Source organism: Seriola dumerili, unplaced genomic scaffold (genome assembly GCF_002260705.1).
Source record: "Seriola dumerili isolate Sdu_G_001 unplaced genomic scaffold, Sdu_1.0 BDQW01000110.1, whole genome shotgun sequence".
NCBI lineage: Eukaryota > Metazoa > Chordata > Actinopteri > Carangiformes > Carangidae > Seriola > Seriola dumerili.
The window spans coordinates 8688397-8711526 of record NW_019174365.1 but is presented as its reverse complement, the minus strand read 5'-3'; the positions used below and the strand labels follow the sequence as shown (position 1 = coordinate 8711526).

Below are 23130 nucleotides of genomic sequence, written 5' to 3'. Positions count from 1 at the left end.
CTTGACATTTACCAACAAATTCATATTTCTCACACACACCCACACTTGTATTGCACATACACACACACACACAAACACACACAGAAAAAGACGCACACTCAGTCACCCTGTTGGTCCTCACTGTGGTAGGAGTACACTCACAAACACCCGCACCGACACACACTGAACCGCTTGTTGACATTTGCCAGCTCTACACATTTTTCTGCCAGGCATTTTCAAATGAAGGACATGAGATAGATCCCTGTGACTTAAGACAGATTGATCCGTTCCCGCCATAAAACTTGTTTCACAGCCTCTGAAGATGTGTTTCTCTGCAGCGCGCACACGCTTGACACAGACAGATCCAATTCAAGCGTAAAATTTACTCGCCGTCTCTTGTTAGCCTCTTCTCTACAGAGTGTGTGTGTAAATTAGATTATGTGAGGTTGATATAATGGATGGAGGCTGAGCGGGGCCTGGGCCACTGAGAGCTAGTCTGAAAGATTAACAAGACATCACGACTTAGTTATGACACATCTTAAATTAGTCAGCGGAGAAAGGGGAAGAAACTTTTAACCAAATGCCAAACTGTGAAATTGGTCAGCAAAGATCAGCTGCTGTGAAACACCATGAAACCACTCGGAAAATAACTTTTACACATCAGCCATTTTGAACGCCGAGGGCAGGGAAATACCCTTGAGAGTGAAGTGAAGTGTTTCTTTAACATTAGTGAGGATCAGATGTGTATTTCACTGAGGGATCTGTTATAAACTTTTCATGTTGATGATGTTCATCTAGGCTCATAAAAGCATGTGGGCAATTAAGGTCATAAAAGACATATGTGTATATATGAATATTTGTGTATATATATATATATATATAGAGTCAGTAGTTCATGTCTTTATTACTTCAGTTAAATTAAGTGCCCTTATGTCGTTTGTGAGTCTTGTGAGTTGTTCATGCTCTTTTAAAGTATCAAGCTTTGAAAATGGTACGAGAAGCTCGGCCGTACGTGCTCGCTCTAACATTTCCTGTCTTTCCCTTACCACCCAGCAGCTGCCCCCAGCTCCCAGCACCCCCCATCCCCCGATCACCTGGTCATCACATACATCGCCCCAATCAGCCACCTGATTATATACATGAGTTTTACTATTAGGCGATCTTTAGCGGCTGTGGTCATTATCATGGGAGTGAAGAAGTCAGGTGACGTAGGTTGGGGTGAACCGACAGGTCGATAAAACAGCTTTCAGACAGGAGACCGCCATTTATTTCCTGTAAGAAACCAACAGTCAGGACTGTTTCTTTTATCCTTTTATGTTGTGATTCCACAACCTTCACTTCATGTGTTGCTTATTGTTACCATGATGACCAAGGTCTTCTAATCTAAGGAAGCACATATCTTAACCAATCTGACTCAACTCTTAGGTGAAAGACTGGTTATAATCTCAGCTTGTTTTTGGTTTTTGCTTGTCTGCCTGTTTGCTTTTTAGACTTGTTCACTGACTGCCTACCTGTTGCCAACCTTGTCTTTGATCTTAACTACTTTTTCCATTTGTGCACCTGGCTGATCACTGAACAGTGAGCATGGCAGTCAGATTGTTGGTTTTGGAAAGATAAATGAAACTATCGGTTAAAATTGGATGACACAAGCCCCATTATCAGATGTATTGAAAGGATTAGTTAGTGGAGCACATCTAAAGGAGCGCGTAAAGGCCCTTAAACCCAGGGAGCAAAACTATCTCAAGCTGTTCAGAGAGACACAAGACTCGTTGGGGCACTTCCTAATTCCTCTGGTGTCCATGGAAACAGAGGTGAGGTCAGCAGAGGTTGAGACCAATGGGAGGTGGGGGCCGAGAGGACGAGAGGTCATGTGTGAAAGGCGGTCAGGAGGTCAGGCCCAAATGTCCACACAGACACACACCAAACGCACATACAGAGTAATGAGTATTAGGTATTAATAGAGCTGTATGGACCGGGCCTGGTTGAAGCTAATGAGGCCCGAGGGTTATCAGAGATTCACAGTAATATGACACTTTCTTTGCTGTGCGAGAGAGTGAAAGCAATAAGCCATGTTGAAGTTTAAAACTTTCACTTTGCAGAATCACACCTGCTAGAAGCTTCTGATACCTTTGATCCTGGTTTATTTCATTTTCAGTCTTAGTGTTATACTCACAGTGTGTCTGCAGTATATCATTCTGATTCTTACATTATAACTGCATTTGCTTAAATTTCTTTCTTGTTAAAGTTTCTATATATTTGGTATTTGAATATTGCCGTTTTAGACTAAAATATCTCAACAACTACTGGATTGATGAACATGAAATTTGGTACAAAACGCCATGGTCCCACGATAATGAAGGTAAATGCACAGTGGACAAGTATGACCAGAGGTTCATCAAAGGGGTGATGAACATTTTAACAAGTTTAAGGCAAATGTATTATCACAGAAAAATAATTGTTTCCTTTGAATAAAACATTTACTGATGCAAAAATGAAAGAATATATATATTAATAATAATATATATATTTAAATTTATAATAAAATAAGGGATGTGGTTCTTAACTAAATAAAATTAATTCTCAATGAAGAGTGAGGGAGTCAGTGAGGGCAAGCAGTTCAAAGTATTCTAGTAATAAATTATTTTTGTCAATGAGTTACGAATCATTTAGATCTTACTTGTCAATGCCACTGTTAAATATAAAATAAAAGTGTTTCACTTCCACTTTTTATTTGGGAAAAAGAGAGCACTGGTATCATATTTAATGCTTGGTATTCACAAATACCCTGAGATGAGGTACTGGAAACAGTATCGCGGGGAAAAAGTTGGTTTAGTGACATCTGAAGATCTTGGGTTTACTTTGATGAGAACAGTGTTATTACAAACAGTGGAAATAAAGGCCAAATAAAAATAAGATACGAGTCATAATAAACTGCAACTGAGAATTGATTTTAGAGATTATGATGACAAAACTTTCATTACAGTTGCTGAGCCAATAAATCATTTTTATAAAAAAAATAGATTTATATATAATTTCACTCTCTCCACATCCCATTTCTCCATTATGCAGCATCTAAATCTAAGAAACTGGTTCATACGTCTCATTTTCAAAGTTCTTTCAAGGTAACATGAGAGACCCCTCCATTTGAAACACAATGTCAAAGCATGTAGGACCACACCTTCACAAAGCATATGTAGCCACTGCTGAATGTTCACACGCACACACACAAACATCTACTGTACAAGGTTGGAGCTGTAAAGTCACATGAGCGTGGAGGGACATGCTGCACGTGTGTTGCCTGTAAAGCACTTTGGGACATGTTCTCTGATCCATGACAGAGTGAAGGGCTGAGTGCAAGGGAAGGGGGTAGAGCAGGAAAAAGAGCTGCAGACAAAGAGAGTTTGTGTGTTGTATGTATGTATGTATGTGTGTGTGTGTGTGTGTGTGTGTGTGTGTGTGTGTGTGTGTGTGTGTGTGTGTGTGTGTGTGTGTGTGTGTGTGTGTGTGTGTGTGTGTGTCTGACTGTGGCTTCATGTGGGGAAATCCTTCTGTGAAAGTTTGTTATGTGCATTTTAGTGTCTTTCAGCTCATTGTTTTGGTTTTACGGCCCACAACTTTACTATATTGAGTTAGTCTCCCAGCTCTTACCAGCATGCAGATGGCTGTTTGAAAAAAAAAGAAGCTCATGCTACTTGCCCAGCACCAAACAGCAGACAGGAAAAGTTAGAGACCAGCTGGTGAACATGGTGGAACATTTAGCAGCTAAAGAGTTATGTGATTTTTTTTCAGGAGTTGATGGAGACCAAAAAACTAGAGCTAAAAAGAAGAGTGAATGTTGGATTTATATCCCTCAAGTGGCCCAAAACTTGATTCCAAATTAATTATAATTATGCTAAATAGGCAACATGAGCTGACACATTCACCAGTACAACTTAGGACAGATGATGGGACAGACAGTTTACAACCGTTTCCTCTGTTTGCAATAAAATATAATGCTCTATATCCAAATTAAATTAGGGCTGAATTAACTTGAAAGTTGGAGGTTAACTGACACAAACAATTAAACAGAGGAGTGTTTGTTTTCACTACTTCCATATTATTAAGCACTCAGATGGGTATATTGGAGCTTTCCATTCATCATAACAACTTGGCTGTTGATGTGAACACTAAGTCGTAAAGTGATAATTATGATAATTTCAATATGACATGAAAACCGTATTAGAATAAATTATCACAGATATGTGTTACCAGTATCAGGAATTAATCTCCCAGCTCAAGCTCTTTTTCTTGTCTGTTTTTTTTTTTTTTTTTTTTATCTGCATCAGAGACATTTATGTGATAAATGAGTCTAGCTTTAGGACATAATGTGATCATCCCAAATGTCACTTTTCTCAAGATAATTACCATTGATTTTCATGCATTTTAAAAACATTAACATGCCACCAATTAATTAAAGGCTTGGCACAGTTCCAAGGTTACAAACCAGAGGGACAAGATCAACTCAATCAATTCAAAAAAACACAAAGAAAACAGGCAACACAGAGCTTATTTTGTTTGTGCAACTAAGTCCAATGAATGAATTAAAATTAAAAAGTCATTTTGTTACGGCTCAGTAGTGAAAGTCGAGGTGCTGCCGCTCCTGTTAGTGGTGGCACTGGGGCTGCATGAGTGCATGCATGTGTGTGTGTTGTGTCACCAGGGAAAAAAAAAAAAAAAAAAACATTCAGAACAGACCCCTGGAGCAAGCTGCTGTCCCCAGCATGCCCAATGTTTCTCTCACACACACCACACACACACACACACACACACACACACACACACACACACACACACACACACACACACACACAACACACACACACACACACACACACACACACACACACACACACACACACACACACACGCAGCGTTTTATTCTGCTTGCATCCACTCACACTTAAATACAGCACCTACTTTCTTTACCAACCTCCATCCTGTTCCTTTGAGTTTTTCAATTGTGTGCTCTAAGCTAAAGTACACACATGCAGTTCAGGAATAGACACACACACACACACACACACACACACACACACACACACAGAGATTGTTGCCAGGCTTATGCAACCTCACAGAAAGCTAGAATTAAACATTTTATTTACCAACAGAGGATCAGATGTAAAAGTCTTAAGTGTTGTTTAGGGCGAGCGCCTACAATCAGACACGGAGGTTCAGAGAAAAGTGTGTGTGTGTGTGTGTGTTTTGAGGGATCTTGGTCATCATTTAGTGCTGAAATTAGGGCCATAACACCTCCAGACGGCTTTGAGTATAAATTCAAACCATCCCTCTTCACATCTGCTCTCAACTCTGATCAGACCCAGACTCAGCTCCACTCCAGCTCATTAGAAATCCTCAAGGGACTGCTTTTAAACACACGTTCTCAAAGACCACGGCAACCTCGAACACGTCCACCAGATGTCTTTTTCTACAGTATTAATCTTTCCTCCTTCTCATCCCTCGCTCCTCTTTAACCGTTGCCTTTCTGCCTCACCTCATGTCTGTGATTTGCTCTCTAACTCTTGTCGTCTCCCTGGGGGTCAGATGGACAGATGCGCAGCCCTGTCCTCCTCCACACACACACACACTCACACAAACACATTTCTGACCTCATTTCTCCAAGGAGGCCAGTTTAACAGAGCCTATGAAAAGACAACAGCTGTACAGTACAAACACACACACACACAAAGGAAGGGGGACAGGAGATCCTATTTTCCTCTTCTTCTTCTGTAAAACTGCACAAACATGCTAAAAGCTGTTGGATTCTTCAGATCGCGAGTTTTTATCTGAATATTCTAGCTACTGTTATCCAAAGCATAGCAAGAGTTGGACAATCCCCTAAACCAGGGGTCCCCAAACTACGGCCCACGGGCCACATCCGGCCCGCCAAAGCAATTGGAGTGGCCCACTTAACGATCCCAGACAATCCCTCTAAACATCAACCAATTTTTATTAAATTGCATTTTCCTATCATAACAAATTTAATAAAAACTGGTTGATGTTTAGAGGGATTGTCTGGGATCGTTAAGTGGGCCACTCCAACTGCTTTGGCGGGCCGGATGTGGCCCGCGGGCCATAGTTTGGGGACCCCTGTTCTACCTGATTCTGACCACTATATGTCTGTATTATTATTATTTCACTACCTGTAAAGACAGAACACTTACCGTTTGTTAACTCAACTGTACCTGTTACAAAATCACATCACCTCATTCTTACTTGAACATTACTATCAGTTTGTGTTGTTATTTTCTATAAAATAAATGGAGTATCTGTGGTACTTCAAATAAACACATGTGAAGACTTTTTATTACTTTTTTTTGCAAATCAACAGGCCAAAGCCAAACGAAGGCAGCTACAACAAATTATCATTGTAATCTCCACAATAATACTGGTTGTCACCCTGGCCCATATCATTTCCTGTTATAGACTAACCCGGCACCCCATCTCAGAAAGGAAAGTTGGATGTGGCCCCCACTGAAAAAGGTTTGGGGACCGCTGGTGCGGCACCTCAGCATATGAGAGATGACCCATGGCGGCCCTTTGGAAGGGAGCGACTCAGAAGGCTGGGGCTGACATATGTTACTCAGCGTGATGAGCCGAGTCCGTAGACACCAAATTTGTGGACTTTGGACAAAATTTTTCGTCGCAGCAAGCGGGCCTCGGAGACGTTTAACGAGGCATCCCTTCCGAAGGGAGCGACTTAGAAGCCTGGGGCTGACATATGTTACTCAGCGTGACGAGCCGAGTCCGTAGACACCAAATTTGTGGACTTTCGAGAAAATTTTTTGGAAATTATTAAAACACAGAATTTAACCGTGTCCCCCGGCAGCATATGAGAGACCGCCCATGGCGGCCCTTCGGAAGGGAGCGACTCAGAAGGCTGGGGCTGACATATGTTACTCAGCGTGACGAGCCGAGTCCGTAGACACCAAACTTGTGGACTTTGGACAAACTTTTCCGTTGTGACATTCACACTAGTCTTAATGGTGTGGCACCTCAGCATATGAGAGATGACCCATGGCGGCCCACCGGCGCCCCCCCCCCACCGGCACAGGCATTGCGCCCAGCAAGCAGAGCTAGCCGCCCGGCGGCCCGCCGGACCATGATTCTGACCACTATTCTGTATTAATATTATTTCACTTCCTGTAAAGACCGGCACAGGCATTGCGCCCAGCAAGCAGAGCTAGCCGCCCGGCGGCCCGCCGGACCATGATTCTGACCACTATTCTGTATTAATATTATTTCACTTCCTGTAAAGACCGGCACAGGCATTGCGCCCAGCAAGCAGAGCTAGCCGCCCGGCGGCCCGCCGGCGCCCCCCCCGGCATTACCATCAGTTTGTGTTGTTATTTTCTATAAAATAAATGGAGTATCTATGGTACTTCAAATAAACACATGTAAAGACTTTTTATTACTTTTTTTTGCAAATCAACAGGTGGTGCCAAAGCCAAACGAAGGGCAGCTACAACAAATTATCATTGTAATCTCCACAATAATACTGGTTGTCACCCTGGCCCATATCATTTCCTGTTATAGACTAACCTCGGCCCCCCATCTCAGAAAGGAAAGTTGATGTGGCCCCCACCGAAAAAAAGTTTGGGGACCGCTGCCCTAAACTGATAACATCGCCCCAGTTTCCAATCCAAGTAGCTGTTTGTTCTAAGTTAAAAATTGTCACCATCATTAAAACAGTAAAAGTAATAGAGTCAAATTAGAAGAAGAAGATTAGAAATTTTTTTTTTTTTGTCAAGCTACTGTTTTTCAATGTAAAAAATGGACTTTCACACTGTAGCAAGAAGTGTTTTCTTTGTCGTTTTATTCACGGTTCTACTTCATAGACAGAAAGAGGCTTCATCTATAGGCCAAACACACATTTCAATACAACAAGTACAAGGTGCAAAGAACCTGATATGTTGAAAGATACAGTGTGTATCTCTTCGTAACCATTATGAGAAACATGCGCTAAAATGCCCACAGAAATACACACATGACTACAGGCTTGAATTTGCACCTGCTTCTGTAAAAAGCATTTGGTGTGATAAAGTCTTTTGGGAAATTCTGGACCTGAGGGAAGAACACAGCGTCATCAGAGGCTCAACACAAGCTCACTGGGAGTTCAACATCAGGCTCTTCATCACACCACAGTGAATTCATAATTTGGCATGAAATCCAGGAATTTTTAATGTTCTCCGATCACTTTTATTAAACCCGTGGAATAAATTACACACACTTGAAATGAGAGGTCAACTCTTTAAATAACTCCTGGAAGTTTCACATTTTGATTAAACAGCTGCAAATTTCTGTTTCAAAAGATACATCTCTCATTTCAAAATCAACATAAAAACTGATCAGATCTGGTCAAATTGCTAAAACATTTGTGATTTTGTGATTAGTAGGTGGAGTGCAAAACAGCCTCAAAATCTTTGCAGATGTGAGCTGATATGTAGTGAGAGAAACCAGATAATAAAATGCTAAAAAAATGAAATAATATATTATCTATTTAATGTGTTTTCTTCCTCTAAAGTTTACACAGTGCGTTTAATTGATTTTATGGCCCTGAAACTTGCAAAAAAATATTTTTGAGCCAGCTTTGGAAATGCAATCAACACCTGCAACAACATTTACATTTTGCACTGGTTTCACTGAAACCAATGCTTCAATCATTTTTTATCTGAGGCATCTGCCAGACTGAGGCTAGTGCAGGTGTTGGTGTAGGTGTTTGAGTGCGAATGTGAGAAAAAAAACAAAACAAGGAGAAAGTGTCTTAAGCACGCCAAGAGCCAGCGGCAGGAATTAATCCTCATTAGGATCTGGCACCACCACCACCCATCTCTCCCCGTATGAGTGTGTGTGTGTGTTTATGTGTAAGACTACATGGCACAGATACAACTCCACAGTAGCATCTAGCTTTATGTTTGAAGATCACAGACCCTGGTCAAAGGGTTTTTCCCTGCACATTTATGAATTAGGCAGACAATCAAGTGTAAACAAAAACCATGCAAAAATGCCTTCTAATAATAAAGCGGTTTATATGAATCACCTGTAACTAAGCGTCATAGTTGCACAGTGGTGACAGAATTAACTTCACTGCAGAATGAGCTGTGTAACAGAGCAGGGAACAAATCACTGCCAACCATGCACCATAAAACAATAAATGTTCCCTTTACAAAGTAATTTGTTTATTATTTAATCCACTTTCACATTAACGAAACATTTAAACACTTCAGCAGTGTGGGAAATTTGCCTTCAATGGTCGTATCAATCTTCTCATCTAATTTTCTGCAAGAGAGTAAATAATTGTATTTCCCAGAAAACTATTTCTTTAACTTCTTGCCTGATTCTGAATGGCTGTCCAGATACTGATACTCTATATGCAAAATAACTGGATCACCGTTATATAAACTCTCAGATTTCTGATAATTACAAAGCATACTAATCTCTATGCAGCTATTTCAATTAAATATTCATTCATTTCCAATTAATATTTACCCATCAAATAAATAGCCAATCAGATTGTTGCTCTTGAAATAAATAATTTGACTTTCGACAGTTAATAAAGCACCAAAACAATTAATAAATAAAAACATTGAAGATGCCCAGAAAGCAAAAAAAGAAAACAAGAGAGCTGACTAAAGCTAACTGTTCCATTTCTCTCTCTCTCTCTCTCTCTCTCTCTCTCACACACACACACACACACACACAGCATTTAATCACAGTGCACAGACACACACGTGTTTAATGTGGTGTACAGCTTGTTAGACTGTAGCCGAGTTCATTAACTGGATGTTGAATTCTTCACTTTACTTTTACTGGCCAACCGGTTTACAGGCCAGTCGACCACCTGAGTTTCAGGCCATTGATTGATTTATTGACTGTCTAATGAAATGACTGTCTGATTATCACCAATCAACTTCATACTAATTTGACAGTCCCTCAAGCTACTCCTGACAGTCTGATTGACAGGCTTGTTAACTACTCAGCTCTGCAATCCTCCTCAAAGAGCTATCTAGATTCATAAAATTAAATTCACCTAACTTGATAAAAATTCTTGCAAATTCTTGTCACTTTCTTCTGTTGTTTGCTTTTGATCTACTGCTCTTCTGTATACTGTAATTTTATACACAACAGACTACGTACCAGTTGAATTCATTTGCTCAGTGGTCACTAAAATCAACAGGGCAGACTGTACATCCGGCTGTGTGAAGATGTGACACAATTATATCTGATAACAGAGGACGTGCAGGAAGGAGAGTGTTGTGACTCCAGTGAAGTTGTGTTAATAGATGCAGCAGTTTGGCTGCGTTGCTAGTAAAAGCTGATGAATATTTCAGATCATAAGTCGACAACCAGAGCGTGCATTGCTGTTTGGAGAAACCCCCCTGCCCTGTAGATGCGTATGTACCTCAGGTGGAAAAAGCCTGTATTATTAATATTCACTTTTCAGGTTATGAAACTCTGTGATTGCGTTTGGTCCAACAATATCTACAGTGGTTGTGATGCCTTTTAAGGAGATGCACGTAGTTAACTTCTTCAAACTAATAAAAAAAAAAAAAAAAATACAAGTCTTTCTGTCACATAATATATTAAAATTATCACACACACACTATCCTCATATTGTGGCCATAAAATAATTTTAAAGCACAGTGGTAAATTTTTGAAGAGAAATATGATGTTGAAGAAGAACTGAGTCCATGTACTGTAGCTCTGTTGACGGCTGTTCAGGGTGGATGTTGGCGCAAACCTGCTAAATATTTTAAGAATGTAAAAGTACTGGTGTCTTCCCCATATTCTTTCAGCAGTAATGGGAGAGACAGCTAGAAAACTGCTACAGAAAATATAAAAATAACATTAAAAAATATGGATTTCAATACCTCCTGCAAAAGGCCCACTGCTTGTATTTGGTGCTGCATGCTAACTGTGTGTGAAGTTCCCATTTTAGGTGCAACAACAGTTTGTTTTGTGTGTCAAATGCTACTGTTAATGTAAGTCACTGGCATGCGGAGTAAAGAAACTAATAAAAGGCTCACAGGCCAAAACTCTCCCTCCATCACTACCTCTTTCTCTCCCGCTCTCCTTCTTTGCTTATAACTGGAAGCTTTCAGCAGAAAACGCTGCTCTTTAATAATTTGCATTCATGTGTCATCGTGCTGGCTACAGGCACTATTGGCTCTCAGCGATGGCTGCTGATCCAACAAGCGCACAATAACACTTTCAACAGAAATCCAAGTCAAGCGTGATGGTCTAAAAAACGAGTTATCAGCAAAAATAATCAGCTAACAGGAAATATACGGAGACACGTGTGAAACGGTACAACAATGGTGGCATGTGAGCAACAGCCTGAAGGAGCAAGATGTGCTAGTGTCTCACATGCACGGACGGATTATGAGACAACAGGCTCCCTATCACAACGTGGCTCTTTGTGGTCATTTTGCATCTCTTTGAGGTTGTTTTGTGTCTTTGAGGTTATTTTGCATCTTTTATAGTCATTTAGTGTCTTTTAGTAGTTGTTTTGTTTCTCTTTGTAGTTGTTATACATGTTTGTGTCTTTAAGTTGTGTTTCTTTGCAGTTCTGTTGCATCCCTTTGTTGTCATTTTGTATCTCTTTGTGGTCATTTAATGACTTTTTGGGTTTCTTGTGGTTGTTTTTGTTTGTCTTGTAGACATTTTGCCTCACTTTTTGGTTTTTTGGCATCTCTCTGTAGTTATTTTGTGTGATTTTGTAGTTCTACTCCTTCCTCTCCAAAGATTTTTGTGGTTGTTTGATTGATTTTCCATCACTTCGGACAGAGGCGCTGACCCTGGAGCCTGTTTACCACTTAGGTCCCTGGGCCTGTGCCCAAAAGGCCCGTCATTCACCCATGCTGACATGTGGTATGAGGTCTGGCTTACATGCTCACAAACATGTAACACACATACACCCTCTCACACACATGCACATGTATCCTGAGGCTGACTAGTGGTTAACATATGTTCATTGTGGTTGAGTAGCAACAACCTGTTTGGCACCAAGATAACTGACCTCCTGCTTCTCTCTACCTCGCCCTCCGAGCACAAGACGAGCTTCAAGTCTTCAAAGTCTGTGTTTGTGTATGTATGTTTGTATATTGTTCATCCGTCACAAGAGCAGATGTGTGTCTGCTGTCACCGTGTGTCAGTGTGTGTGTGTGTGTGTGCAACAGTCTATATCCCCACCGCCACATCAGAACAGTTGTAGTAACACCTCAGGTCCCCAGTCCATGGCTGTCTGAGCCACAGCGAACACAGCCGCCCCGAGTGTAGCAGACAGCCCCCACACTGCCATCTTCACCATCCTGTTCCCCTTCCCCCACAGCTGGCCTCGGTCCCGGGGCAAAGCTGCTTCCAGGCCTGAGTGTTGAGAGGCTACGAGCACAAAACGAGGAGGAGGGGTCAGACAGCGAGGAGCAGAGACACGGACCGGTCAAGACGTTTTATAATGCTCAAAGCTGAACCAAAGGAGCATCAAGCTGCATTTTGTTAGTGGGATTGAAAACCAAAAGAGGTTCAAGGAATGTCAAACACTTGGAATAGGGGGGGGGGGGCGCAATTTAACATGTGTTAACAAGTTATATCAGTGATGGTAGATTAAATATTAAAGACACCTCTAAGTTTAAACAAATACATGACAGAATGATCACACAGTTACATCAACAGCTCTCTACAACAGTTTAACTTATAACTGAATATTACAATCTTTATGGAAACTGGATTAATTGCAGAGCTGTTGTATTAGACTACTTTGGTTTAAGCTAGGCAGACCAAATAAGTGTACAGTCCTTAAGTTTTCAGCCCCGTTTCATTTGGTGAAACCCAACAGGAAATTATGACACTGAGCGCAGAAAACATCTTAAATTACCCTGTCAATAAAGCACCAGAAGAAGAGCTTGTGTATCTGTTTACAGCCCAGCCAAACAAACCGCCGGCTGGGAGACTTCATCAGTTCATGTTGCTTTAAATAGTAACTGAATACCAGGTTGAAAGGCAGCGTTTCACTGCCCTCTATGGTTGAAGGTTTCAAGTGTTTTGCATTTCTGACAGAAAAGCTAGAAGTGCTGTGAGAGGAATGCTACGTTGGACCTGTAGCCACATCTACCTCTGATGTCACAGTGTGCTGACACACCTTGGAGAACACCTCAACATCACTCCTGCAAGGTGAGAGGTTGGAACTACAGGAGGTCAAAAAGATTTTCAGCTGCTTCAGAGTTGCTCTCTAATGTTAAGTCTATAAGGCTACCTGACACAGTAATACTCAACTCATGTTCAAATGTTGTCCTTAACAATATGTGAAAGCGTTTGTCTGCATCACCGAAGTGTGTGCATGCATCAATTTCGGTGAATCCGGTTTGAGTATATGCAACTTGAATCAAACACAGGAAAGAAGGACTCTCTGCCAATAACAATAAGATGTACTTTGACAAAACAGTCTTAACTAAAGATTCATTTGTTTTCCAGATATTCTGACTGCATCTCAGAGCTTTCATCAGCAAACTGTCAAACTATTATTCCCAAGCTCAAGAACGAACTTTCACACTCAATAAATACTACTATACTACATTTCACACATACACTGAGCAGCTACTGCTGAAAAGATGCAAACCATCTGAAATGGGGTTTAATATGGAAATCTTAAGGATTATCTTTTTAAAGTCCACTAGTCAGTCAATATTTATCTCTGGTTTAAGATTTACACGCCAGCTTATCTCCGGGGCTTGCTGACTCCAATTCACTGTGTGCCAAAGTGAAATCAGGAGGTGCTATAGATCGGCCCTCTGTCTGTCCGTTATGAGTTTTGTCTCGGATGCTGCTAATTGAATTTTGATGAAACTGCTGGGAATGATGTGCATTAATTTTAATAATACACTGTTTGGCCTGAGGGGAATGCTAGAACATGTTTTTGATTGCCTGTACATCACAGACAATATGTCAGACGCCGCTGATCAGATTTTCACAAAACCTACGGGAATAATGCATCTCTTTGTTCTGTTCTGGCACATTTAAATTTGCACTTGATTGGTCTGATGGGGGTGCTACAACATTTGTTTACTTGTTATTGATTGGCCCAAAGGGGGGCAGCGTTTGTGGGGGATGACATATTTACTGTTGCCTTGTTTTGAAGAATTGTGCTCCCATGTAGAGCACAAAAAAAAGAAAAGTGAAGAACTGTGGATCCATCAAACGATTTTGGTTGGGTAGAAATGTTTGTTCTTAAGATCTCACAGTCGATATTCATCTTTTCCCGAACCTCAAAGAGCATCCAACAAGAATTCACAATTTCTTCACTCATCTACAGAGGCGCCTGTACGTTCTGTATGTGTGGAGTCTTTCTTCAGAGCCAGTAATAAGATTACAGTTACTATTTTTACCTTGTCTGGAGGTGGTGGAGCCCTGGGCCTTGGTGAGGCGTTGAAGAACAGAGTCTGGCCTCTGGTGGAGGGTGGAGAGCTGAAACGCCTGGAAGGTGCTGATGGACAAACTGGAGAAAGAAAAAGAGGAGGAAAAGGATGAAAAAGAGTCAGGTCTGAGGTGAAGCATGAATAGTAGGGATGGAGGGATGGAGGGATGGATGGAGGGATGGATGGATGGATGGATGGAGGGATGGAGACAGATAAGGCAGAGAGTTATTGACGATTTGAGAGAACTGCTAACTCAGTAGTTCTTGTGTATAGGAAGCTGTGCATTATGGGACATCAGTATCAGTCAGTCAAGGCCTCATGTCAGTGATGTCACTTCCTGCCCTGAACAATGACTGTAGGTAATGCTGAAGGTCACTGACAGGGAGAGAGAGAGATAGTGATAGACTGTGGATACACAGAGAGAGAATGTAGCTGTGTGTCTAGTTTCCTCCTCACTAATTCAAAATACATGGTCACACGCACGCGCGCACGCGCGCGCACACACACACACACACACACACACACACACACACACACACACACACACACACACACACACACACACACACACACACACACACACACTAAATGGCCTGTATGTGTCAGCAGCACCACTGAATCTTGATGTGTTTTTCTAGCACCTCCTCTTGGTAACTAAGGGAATTACATCACACTACCTTTAGCCAGACGTGCTCTGATGAAATTATTGAGCACAAATAAGTGAAACTGCTGGAGCAATTATTCAAATAATTGATTAGTTGACTGACAGAACACTTATAGATGACAATTTTGATAATTGATTAATTGTCAAAAGTCAATTATCAAGCAAAAGTGTTCTCCGCCTCCAGCTTCTCAAATGTAAATATTTGCTGCTATTCTCTGTTTCTTATTCTTGTGGATTCAATATATTTGGATTTTGGATTGTTGGTCAGGTAATATGAAGACATCGACTTGGGCTCTGGGGTATTTTGGCATTTTATAGACCAATCGGTTAATCGATTAGCCAACTGGCAGATTCATAGTCGTAGTTGGAGCCCTGGAGGCATGGCAGTTGCTCAGGAAACTATGAAGGCAAAAATGCCATGCAGATGGAAAAAAATGCTGAAAATGCATGTTGCGTTTTGTCCACCTGCTTGGGTTGTTTGACGTGAAGCTGACTGCTTATTTATACAGCCAAAATCACAAATATGTCCTAAAGAGCTTTATAATCTTCTTTTTTTTTTCTTTTTTTTTTACAACAAGTAAACCGTCTATCTCAGTTTTCTCTCCATTTGGAGAAGTAAAACTCACATACAGGTACTAAATTCCAATCTCATTCAGCTAAGATGAACTCACACTGTGTCAGCAATAAGAAAAAAAATTACATTGAAACTGAATATTAAATTGTTCATTTAACCCCCTTCGTTGCACTGTTTTTATGCCTGGAGTCACTGCATGGTGCCCATTGTGTTTACTCAGTAGTATTACCATTACGATTCATCATTTTCATTTCAATTTTTGTCTCCTCACCTCTTGCGAGACTGCAGTGCTGCCCGCTTGGCCAGTAATGATGGAGGGTACTGGTTGAACAGGTCCTGGGACTGAGCGATCAGAAGTTCATATGGGAGGTCCTGAGGGATGCGGGAGAGGAGGTGGTGGACCATGGCCATGTCACACTCTGTCTGCTTCACGTCCTTCTCTCTGTGCAACACAATCTGAGGAGGGGAGAAGGAGGGGTTAAAAGTTTATCACTGTGGTAAAATGTGAATTAGTTTCTACATATTGTACTTTAGCCGCTCTCAGTTCTTCTTGTGAGCACACAGAAGTGAAACAGGCAGTTGAAGAGTTAACCCCCCCCATGCTGTGCGTTGTACTCAGCCTTGGAGGAAACATGAACTACATTCTGCTTTGTTGTTTCACACACTTCAAACAGAGCTCTCCCTCTGCCCAGCCCCTACACACACACACACACACACACACACACACACACACACACACATATAAGTGCAAACCAGCAAAATGTGCACAATTGTACACAATAATAAATGTGCACAAAACCCTTCAGTTAAAAAAGGCCTCTTCACAGACACATACATGTTCCAGCAGGAAACATTTGTGCCAAGCAGTGATTGTGGAAGCAGCCAGAGGACTGAAGAGGCTACTCCAGAGTAGAACAACTGAAAAAAGTCAGAGACATAAAAAAAATAATGCTTCTCCTTTTTAATCTGTTTCTCTCCAACCTTCTCCGTCAAACATCAGTCAGCTTTCCTCGTCACTCTGTTTCCTGATGCAGCCCTCATCCTTTATCCTCTCCTTCTCCTTTGTATCTCTCCCTCTGTCCCCTCTTTTCTCTGTACCCGTCTTTCCCTCTCTTGCCTCTGTTCATTAGGAGGTATCTAATTAACTAGTCCAGTGACTTCACAGTGCTCTGCCTCACTGTCTGTGCGTGTGCGTGTGTGTGCGTGTGCGTGTGCATGTGTGTGTGTGTGTGTGTGTAGCAGCATGTATTCATGTGTGAGCATCCTGGATTACAGGCAAAACTAAGTCACAGCCTCTTGCTCGTGTTTCCTGTCAGCTTCGCCGTCCTCTCACCGTGGCAGCAAGGTAGATGGGCATCAGTGGATGTGAAGCCAGGAAGAAGTCGTAGAGTCTGAGGGTGTGTCTGAACTCTGACAGGACGTGGCCATACCATGTGATGAGCCAGGACAACGCAAAGATGGTTCCCACCTCCGCTCTAAAAGAGAAGCCAAATATATAAAGAGAGGTCAACACAAACAAACAAAAAGAACAAATAGGCAACTAATGCCAATAGTCTGATATGTTTTCAAAGTCTTTTTTTTTCCTCAAAGATTTTTTATCTTTCTCATCTCATTATATTCTTTTTTATGTGTTTTTTAAAAAATGTGTTATGTTGCTTTTATATCTTGCCTTTTTATTTTCATTTTTTTCTCCAACCTTTATTTAAGCCCAAAAGCCTCATGAAAAATATAAAAAGTCCCTTTAAGTGTGTTCTGGCCACGATAGTATTGGCATTGAGCTGAAAAGTAATAACAGAAAACAGAAAACAGAAAATAAATACATAAAAGTGGCAATAAAAACCATAGAGCTATAAATGAGCACACTACACTTGATTTCCTATCTTCCAGGCAGCCAGTGGCCTCATTGGTAAGAAATGAACTTGCAAAAAACTCAAAACTTGCTTGACACAGGTGACCCACCAGAGGGAGAAATTCTCTGCAAGCAAGGCTTTCATACTGGAGTGAAATTAGTGAAAACCAATGGTTGATTGGAAGGCAGGAAAGTTTTCTTAAAACTACTGGTGCACTTAGAAAAGCAGTGATATGAAGTAATTTATAGTGAATTGGATAAAATGTGAAAAACCACCAGTATGATCCTTAAAAATATGATCCTTAACCAAATATCACAACATTCCTATTCATTTTTTTTTTTAACTAGAAGCAGGTCAAAGTCATCAGTCCGATGATGGACAACCAGAGAAAGGTCAAAGAAGACATTCGCATCCAATGTCACAGTTCACAAGCTCTCTCCATGTACAATCACCCGTTATTGTCATCATGTGGCCACAGCTTCACAAAGCTACAAAGCTAAAACAAAAAACACCCTGGATTAATATTATTTTGTCACACACACTCAAGTTCAAGACGATTCTCATTCCCTTTTATAGTTTGGCTTAATCCCAGCGTCATGAAACACTGGGTCTACAATATTGTGTCAATATCCCACCAACTTCTAAAGTACTTGGCAAAATACATTTTCTTCACCTTCCCATACTGTTTATAACCCTCCTTTCAGTTGCGTGCTTACATAAACAGATAGTTATTTTAGACAGAGTCTCTAGCAAATTGGAGACTGAGAGGTTGTTGATAAATATTAGATAGGAACATTCAGGGAGGAGGAGGGGAAGGGAGTGACAAGTAAAAATATGTCTGTGTGAGTGATGGACAGGGGGAGGGGTAAAGAGAAGGAGCAAAGGGCAAGGAGCATGTGTGATGGGAGGGACAGAGAGATAAAATGCAGTGGAAGAGGGAGAAAACAAAGGAACAGGCAGCAGGATGAAGGGGGGAGAATAAAAGAGGCAGAGATAAGAAGGAAGGTAAGGGGAAGAGGAACTGTGCACTAAAAAGAGCGTTTCAAGCTTTGAAGTGCGCTGTTGTTTATCCTGCCATTTTTCTGCGAGTGCAGTGTCTTGTTTTTTTTGTGTTTGTGTGAGCTTGTATGTGAGTCGACGGGTAGATTGCGAATATGAAGGTTGCCAGCACAGCATCAATTATGAACAGGCAACAAGACAGCAAAGGTACTGTGGATGCAGGCGTACACACACTTGCACACACCAACACACAAGCACACGCATTAAAATACCTTAGAGGGCAATTCATTGATTTGCAACAATTCCAAACCCAGACCTCACTACACAGCCCAACATTAACCTGCAGTAACTGGCTGTATCTTACAATGATTTTATGTCTCTGTTGTTTCAATGCCCTGCAAATGGATCATGTATCATTTTGGCTAATTACACTGTAGGACATCACAAATAAAGGTGATGGCGCACACCTTGATGGGACTCAAAGGCCTCTGAAACAGCTGTTGGACCATCTGACACCAGAACTCCCCAATGAGATGGATGCATTTTTCAATTTTTGCAAAAACACTCAGCACTTTGTCTCAGGCGAAAGTCAACACTTTGGTGCCCTCTAGTGGTGCTTACTTACATTGCATTACTTTCATTTGGCACAGGTTTGTCCAAGTGACTTACAATTAACTTGACAAGAACAAGAACTGGTTGACATTAAAAACTGTTTAACAAACAATTAAAAGTGTGTACCTGATCATGAAGTCATGTAACTCTGTATCGACTTGTTCCAGTATAGGCATCAGGTAGTTTAAAATGTGTTTAGTGCTGTCCATGGTAGGATCCATAAAATCCCTGCAGACAGAGAAGACAGAGAGAAGTTATATAAATATTACTGCTAAATCATTTGGAACAAGATCAAAAAACGTTGGGTTTAACTGAGCTCATTAAAAGAATAACATGAAATTCTAGATCAGTCGATATATTAGGAGAAATATACAACCTGAGGTGATAATTGGATAGTGTGTCCAACATGGCGATGGCCATTCGCTCCCCGACTACCAGCAGCAGAGTGACAGCCACATCATGGTAGCCCTGGTAGTAATGGAGCTGAGGGTTGTGTTTCAAAACCTCCAGTATGATGTTAATCAGCTGCTCCTGCAGCACGGCTCTCTCTGTGGCTGGCATACCTGAGAGAGAGGATCAGCACATTCAACCACACGCAATGCTGTTAAACATGGAGACAGCCGTGGGTTCTCTCACACACACTTTGATAAAGGCCTGAGCAGCCACATGGACAAGGTGAAGAACTTCATTGAAACGCACTATGTAACTTTTACATTACAGTATTATCCCATTCACAATCTGTCTGTAGCAAAAACAACACATCCAAACATAAACCTGGGAAATGTCTGCGTTTATCACCATTGTGAAGAGGTGAACATGGATCATTGATCCCAGTGTGGCTGCTTATAACCCACGTTTTTTACAGTTGTGGTATAAAACATGACTGTTTTATACAACATGTGCATAAATATTCATCATCAATATATTCTGCAATATATTCTGCATCTTAAGATTTGTTGAGGAGCTTAGTATACAGACAGAGATCAGCAAAATTAAGAATCTAATGTGATGATCTTTCTCTCGTTCCCTGCTGGGTTTTTCATTTTTAGTTAGCTTTTCTGAGCATTTTTCATTTGTTGCTTCCTCTGGGCAGAAAAGTTTATAACTTAGATTAAATTGACTGTCTCTCAATTATAAGACATATTCTCTGTTGCTTTCCCAACTTTGTGATTTTGCCTGACAGCACAAAGACACAAAAAGTCTTCCCTGGCGCAGCTTTTAGTCCATTAATTATTAATCCTTGTCACATATCTGCATATAGCTGTACAGGGTTTAATAAATGGCACTGTGAGTTATGCTGCTATCTTTAGAGATAACAGAGACACAGAGACAGAGACAGAGACAGAGACAGAGACACAGAGACACAGAGACAGACACACACACACACACACACACACACCTTTAGGGAACCGCTTCATGGACCTCCTGACATCCAGGAGTACCTGGTTGTAATCCTTGTGGTTCTCTCTCACATCTCGACCTGTAACAGAAGAAATATGAAATTATAACTGTTATTAGCATCAGCAATAATAGTAGTATTGTATAATACGCTTACAACCAGTAAATATTAACATCAATATACCACTAACCAGGTTTATATGGTAGCTCATACACATTGATGTTCAGAAGTTTAGGCCAGACTTTTCTCCTCAGTTCATCAGTGAGCAGTCCTCCTTTAGTGGCTGCTGCTCTCCTCAGGGTCTCAATGTCCACTGGATCACTGTACATTGAATAGTCAGAATTGGGCAATGTTCAGTGTAATGCATTAAGTTAAAGTCTGCCCATGCACCAAAAAAAATAAAATCAGTGAATTGTAATTTCTTTATTGTAATGCAGTAATGACAATCTTAAACTCAAGACAGTCAGATTCAATTGCTATAATCCTTCTAAATTTTCCTGACACTGTGGCGTCTGTCCTGCACTGATGGCAGCGTGACATGTGTCCACGTGGTGAATGAGGTGAACTGACAAAGAAAACTGTTGTTTTGATTTTGTGCAATCATTTTAGCTGAGCTTTTGGGTGCATTACATCAATACATAAATCTTGGTCAATTCTGCATTCCTGTGCCATTTCACGTCCTCATGATCATCGCCATGCTATTCCTCTGGGCACATGCGAGTATCCCTCATGTGTGAAATTAGCTTAGCAGGGAGTGATGGAGGTCACTGTCTGTGGATAAATGCATGCCATTTAATTGCAGAACAGTATGTTAGATTAGCAGAGGGAGAGGGAGAGCCATTCCCATGTGGCCTGTTGCTGTGGTGCTAATGGAAATATAACTGAAATATAACTTTTTGGGATTCTAAAAGCAGATGTTTTGGGGATGATTCTTTGGGAAAAGTTATTGATCTGTGAGAATTTGTATCAGCTTCGTAAATCTTAACATCCAGTGTCAAAGGAATCATTTTTTGTGATGCATTTCACCACTATAACACCATGCTTAAATTTGATCTATCAACACTTAAGTGTAACTGAGTCATTCAACGTCAAAGAACAGAAAACCAAATTATACAATACACAACATGTGTAACTAAAGCAGTTTTAAATGAGAAAACAAATATGGCATTCAGGGCAGAATAAAGAGCAGACTGTAAATAGTCATATAATTCTAACCTTATCAAAGCCTGATGGATCTCGGCCAACTTCTGTTTCCTCCCACAATCTTGTTCTGTGAAGGAGATGAGTGTGAGTGTGGTGAGTGAGAGAACGGAGGGACGGATAAGGGAGAAAGAAACATTAAAGGGATGAAAGAGAGACAGAGAGGAGATAGTGGGAGGAAAACAGGAAAGGATAAGGGTGGTGGAGAGGGACAGGAAGATGTGGGGAGAGAAGGATGAAAGAGAAGAAAGACATTGGGGGTCATGTTGAGATTATAAAGAGAGGCAGTTATCTGAATGAAACACAGACACACAAATTCAAAAATAGGACGGCAACTGAGATTATTTTCACTGTCAATTGTTCATTGATCCCTGAATGATTATTTATAGCCCATTTTTGTCTGGCATGCAAACAATATCATTACAATGAATCTACTGATCATAATGAGTCACAAATATGGCCAAAGAGTTTGGATGAAATTCAAAGTATAATCTTAAGTGTTTGAATGGCTTAAACAAAGATCCACTGCTCAGTTCTCTTCTGGCACAGTGAATAAATGGATCATTTCCATAGTGTCTGCCTGGCTGTCAGCTGCAAGTTTCCAAACTGTCCAATGTGGCTGACAGGCTGCCACGCAAGCACCACTTGTAGATATGTGGCTGAAGTTTACTCTCACAAAAGCCGTGTCAACAAAACCACAACAGGCAAGTTAGATGTAGGTCAGAAAACGGTGGACAACTTGTGACTGGTGTCTTACAGTTTGTGTCAGCAGGTTGCAGTAATAGTATTAAGTTCTCTTACGTTTCAACTTGACTCCTCGACCGGTCAATTTTCTGTCTGTAGGCACCGTAAATCGATATAAAGGGTGATTTTAACGACAGAACTGTGTTCGTGTGACTAGTCTGTATTTTTGTATTTACTGTACGCGTATTAAACACTATTTAGCTAATGTGTCTGTGGTTGACTTACCTCTTGTGAGGGATCCATTCCCATTCACCCCAACTCCGGCGTTTTGTTTCTTCCTCTTGAGCCTTTTCATCCCCTTTAAAAACTGACTACCAAATGACGGAATGCGTGTTGTGCCATAGGCAAGTTAAAAAATAAAAAAATGTGTCACTAAACAGATAAAAACGCTGATAATACCTGGCACAACGACAACGTCTCTCACAGCTGTCTCGCTACAGGAAGCAACCTACCTTGACATCCCATTGCTACGCTGCAATTGGTCAGAAATGACACGTGACACCGCGCATGAATACTATTGGCTTTCCCTCGACTCGCACCGCAAACTAACTTTATTGTAGTTTTTGTTTTGTAGTTCTTTCGGCAGTGTTTGTTTTGCTATGTATAACAAATGGTAACGCTTGGTTGAAATGTGGTTAGTGTAGCGGTTACTGTTACTGTTT

At 41.0% G+C, this 23130-nt stretch overlaps 1 protein-coding gene across 3 annotated transcripts in view; it reads right to left on the bottom strand.

Annotated features, from left to right (window-relative positions):
- LOC111223497 (TBC1 domain family member 20-like) overlaps positions 1 to 22780 on the bottom strand; it is a 49947-nt gene extending 27167 nt beyond the window's left edge. Inside the window, exons 1-10 of one of the 3 annotated variants that reach the window (XM_022747669.1) lie at positions 22694 to 22780; positions 21740 to 21794; positions 20715 to 20845; positions 20525 to 20605; positions 19502 to 19688; positions 19252 to 19353; positions 16998 to 17139; positions 15936 to 16120; positions 14397 to 14506; positions 12208 to 12396 (exon numbers count right to left, since the gene is read on the bottom strand). In XM_022747669.1, the coding sequence (XP_022603390.1) occupies positions 12215 to 12396; positions 14397 to 14506; positions 15936 to 16120; positions 16998 to 17139; positions 19252 to 19353; positions 19502 to 19688; positions 20525 to 20605; positions 20715 to 20845; positions 21740 to 21794; positions 22694 to 22763 (1245 nt within the window). In that variant the 5' untranslated portion in view covers positions 22764 to 22780 and the 3' untranslated portion in view covers positions 12208 to 12214. Of the gene's footprint in view, positions 1 to 11866; positions 12397 to 14396; positions 14507 to 15935; positions 16121 to 16997; positions 17140 to 19251; positions 19354 to 19501; positions 19689 to 20524; positions 20606 to 20714; positions 20846 to 21739; positions 21795 to 22693 lie in introns of those variants that run through there. The other 2 variants (XM_022747668.1, XM_022747670.1) reach the window with 2 other exon arrangements.
- Positions 22781 to 23130: the final 350 nt, after the last annotated feature.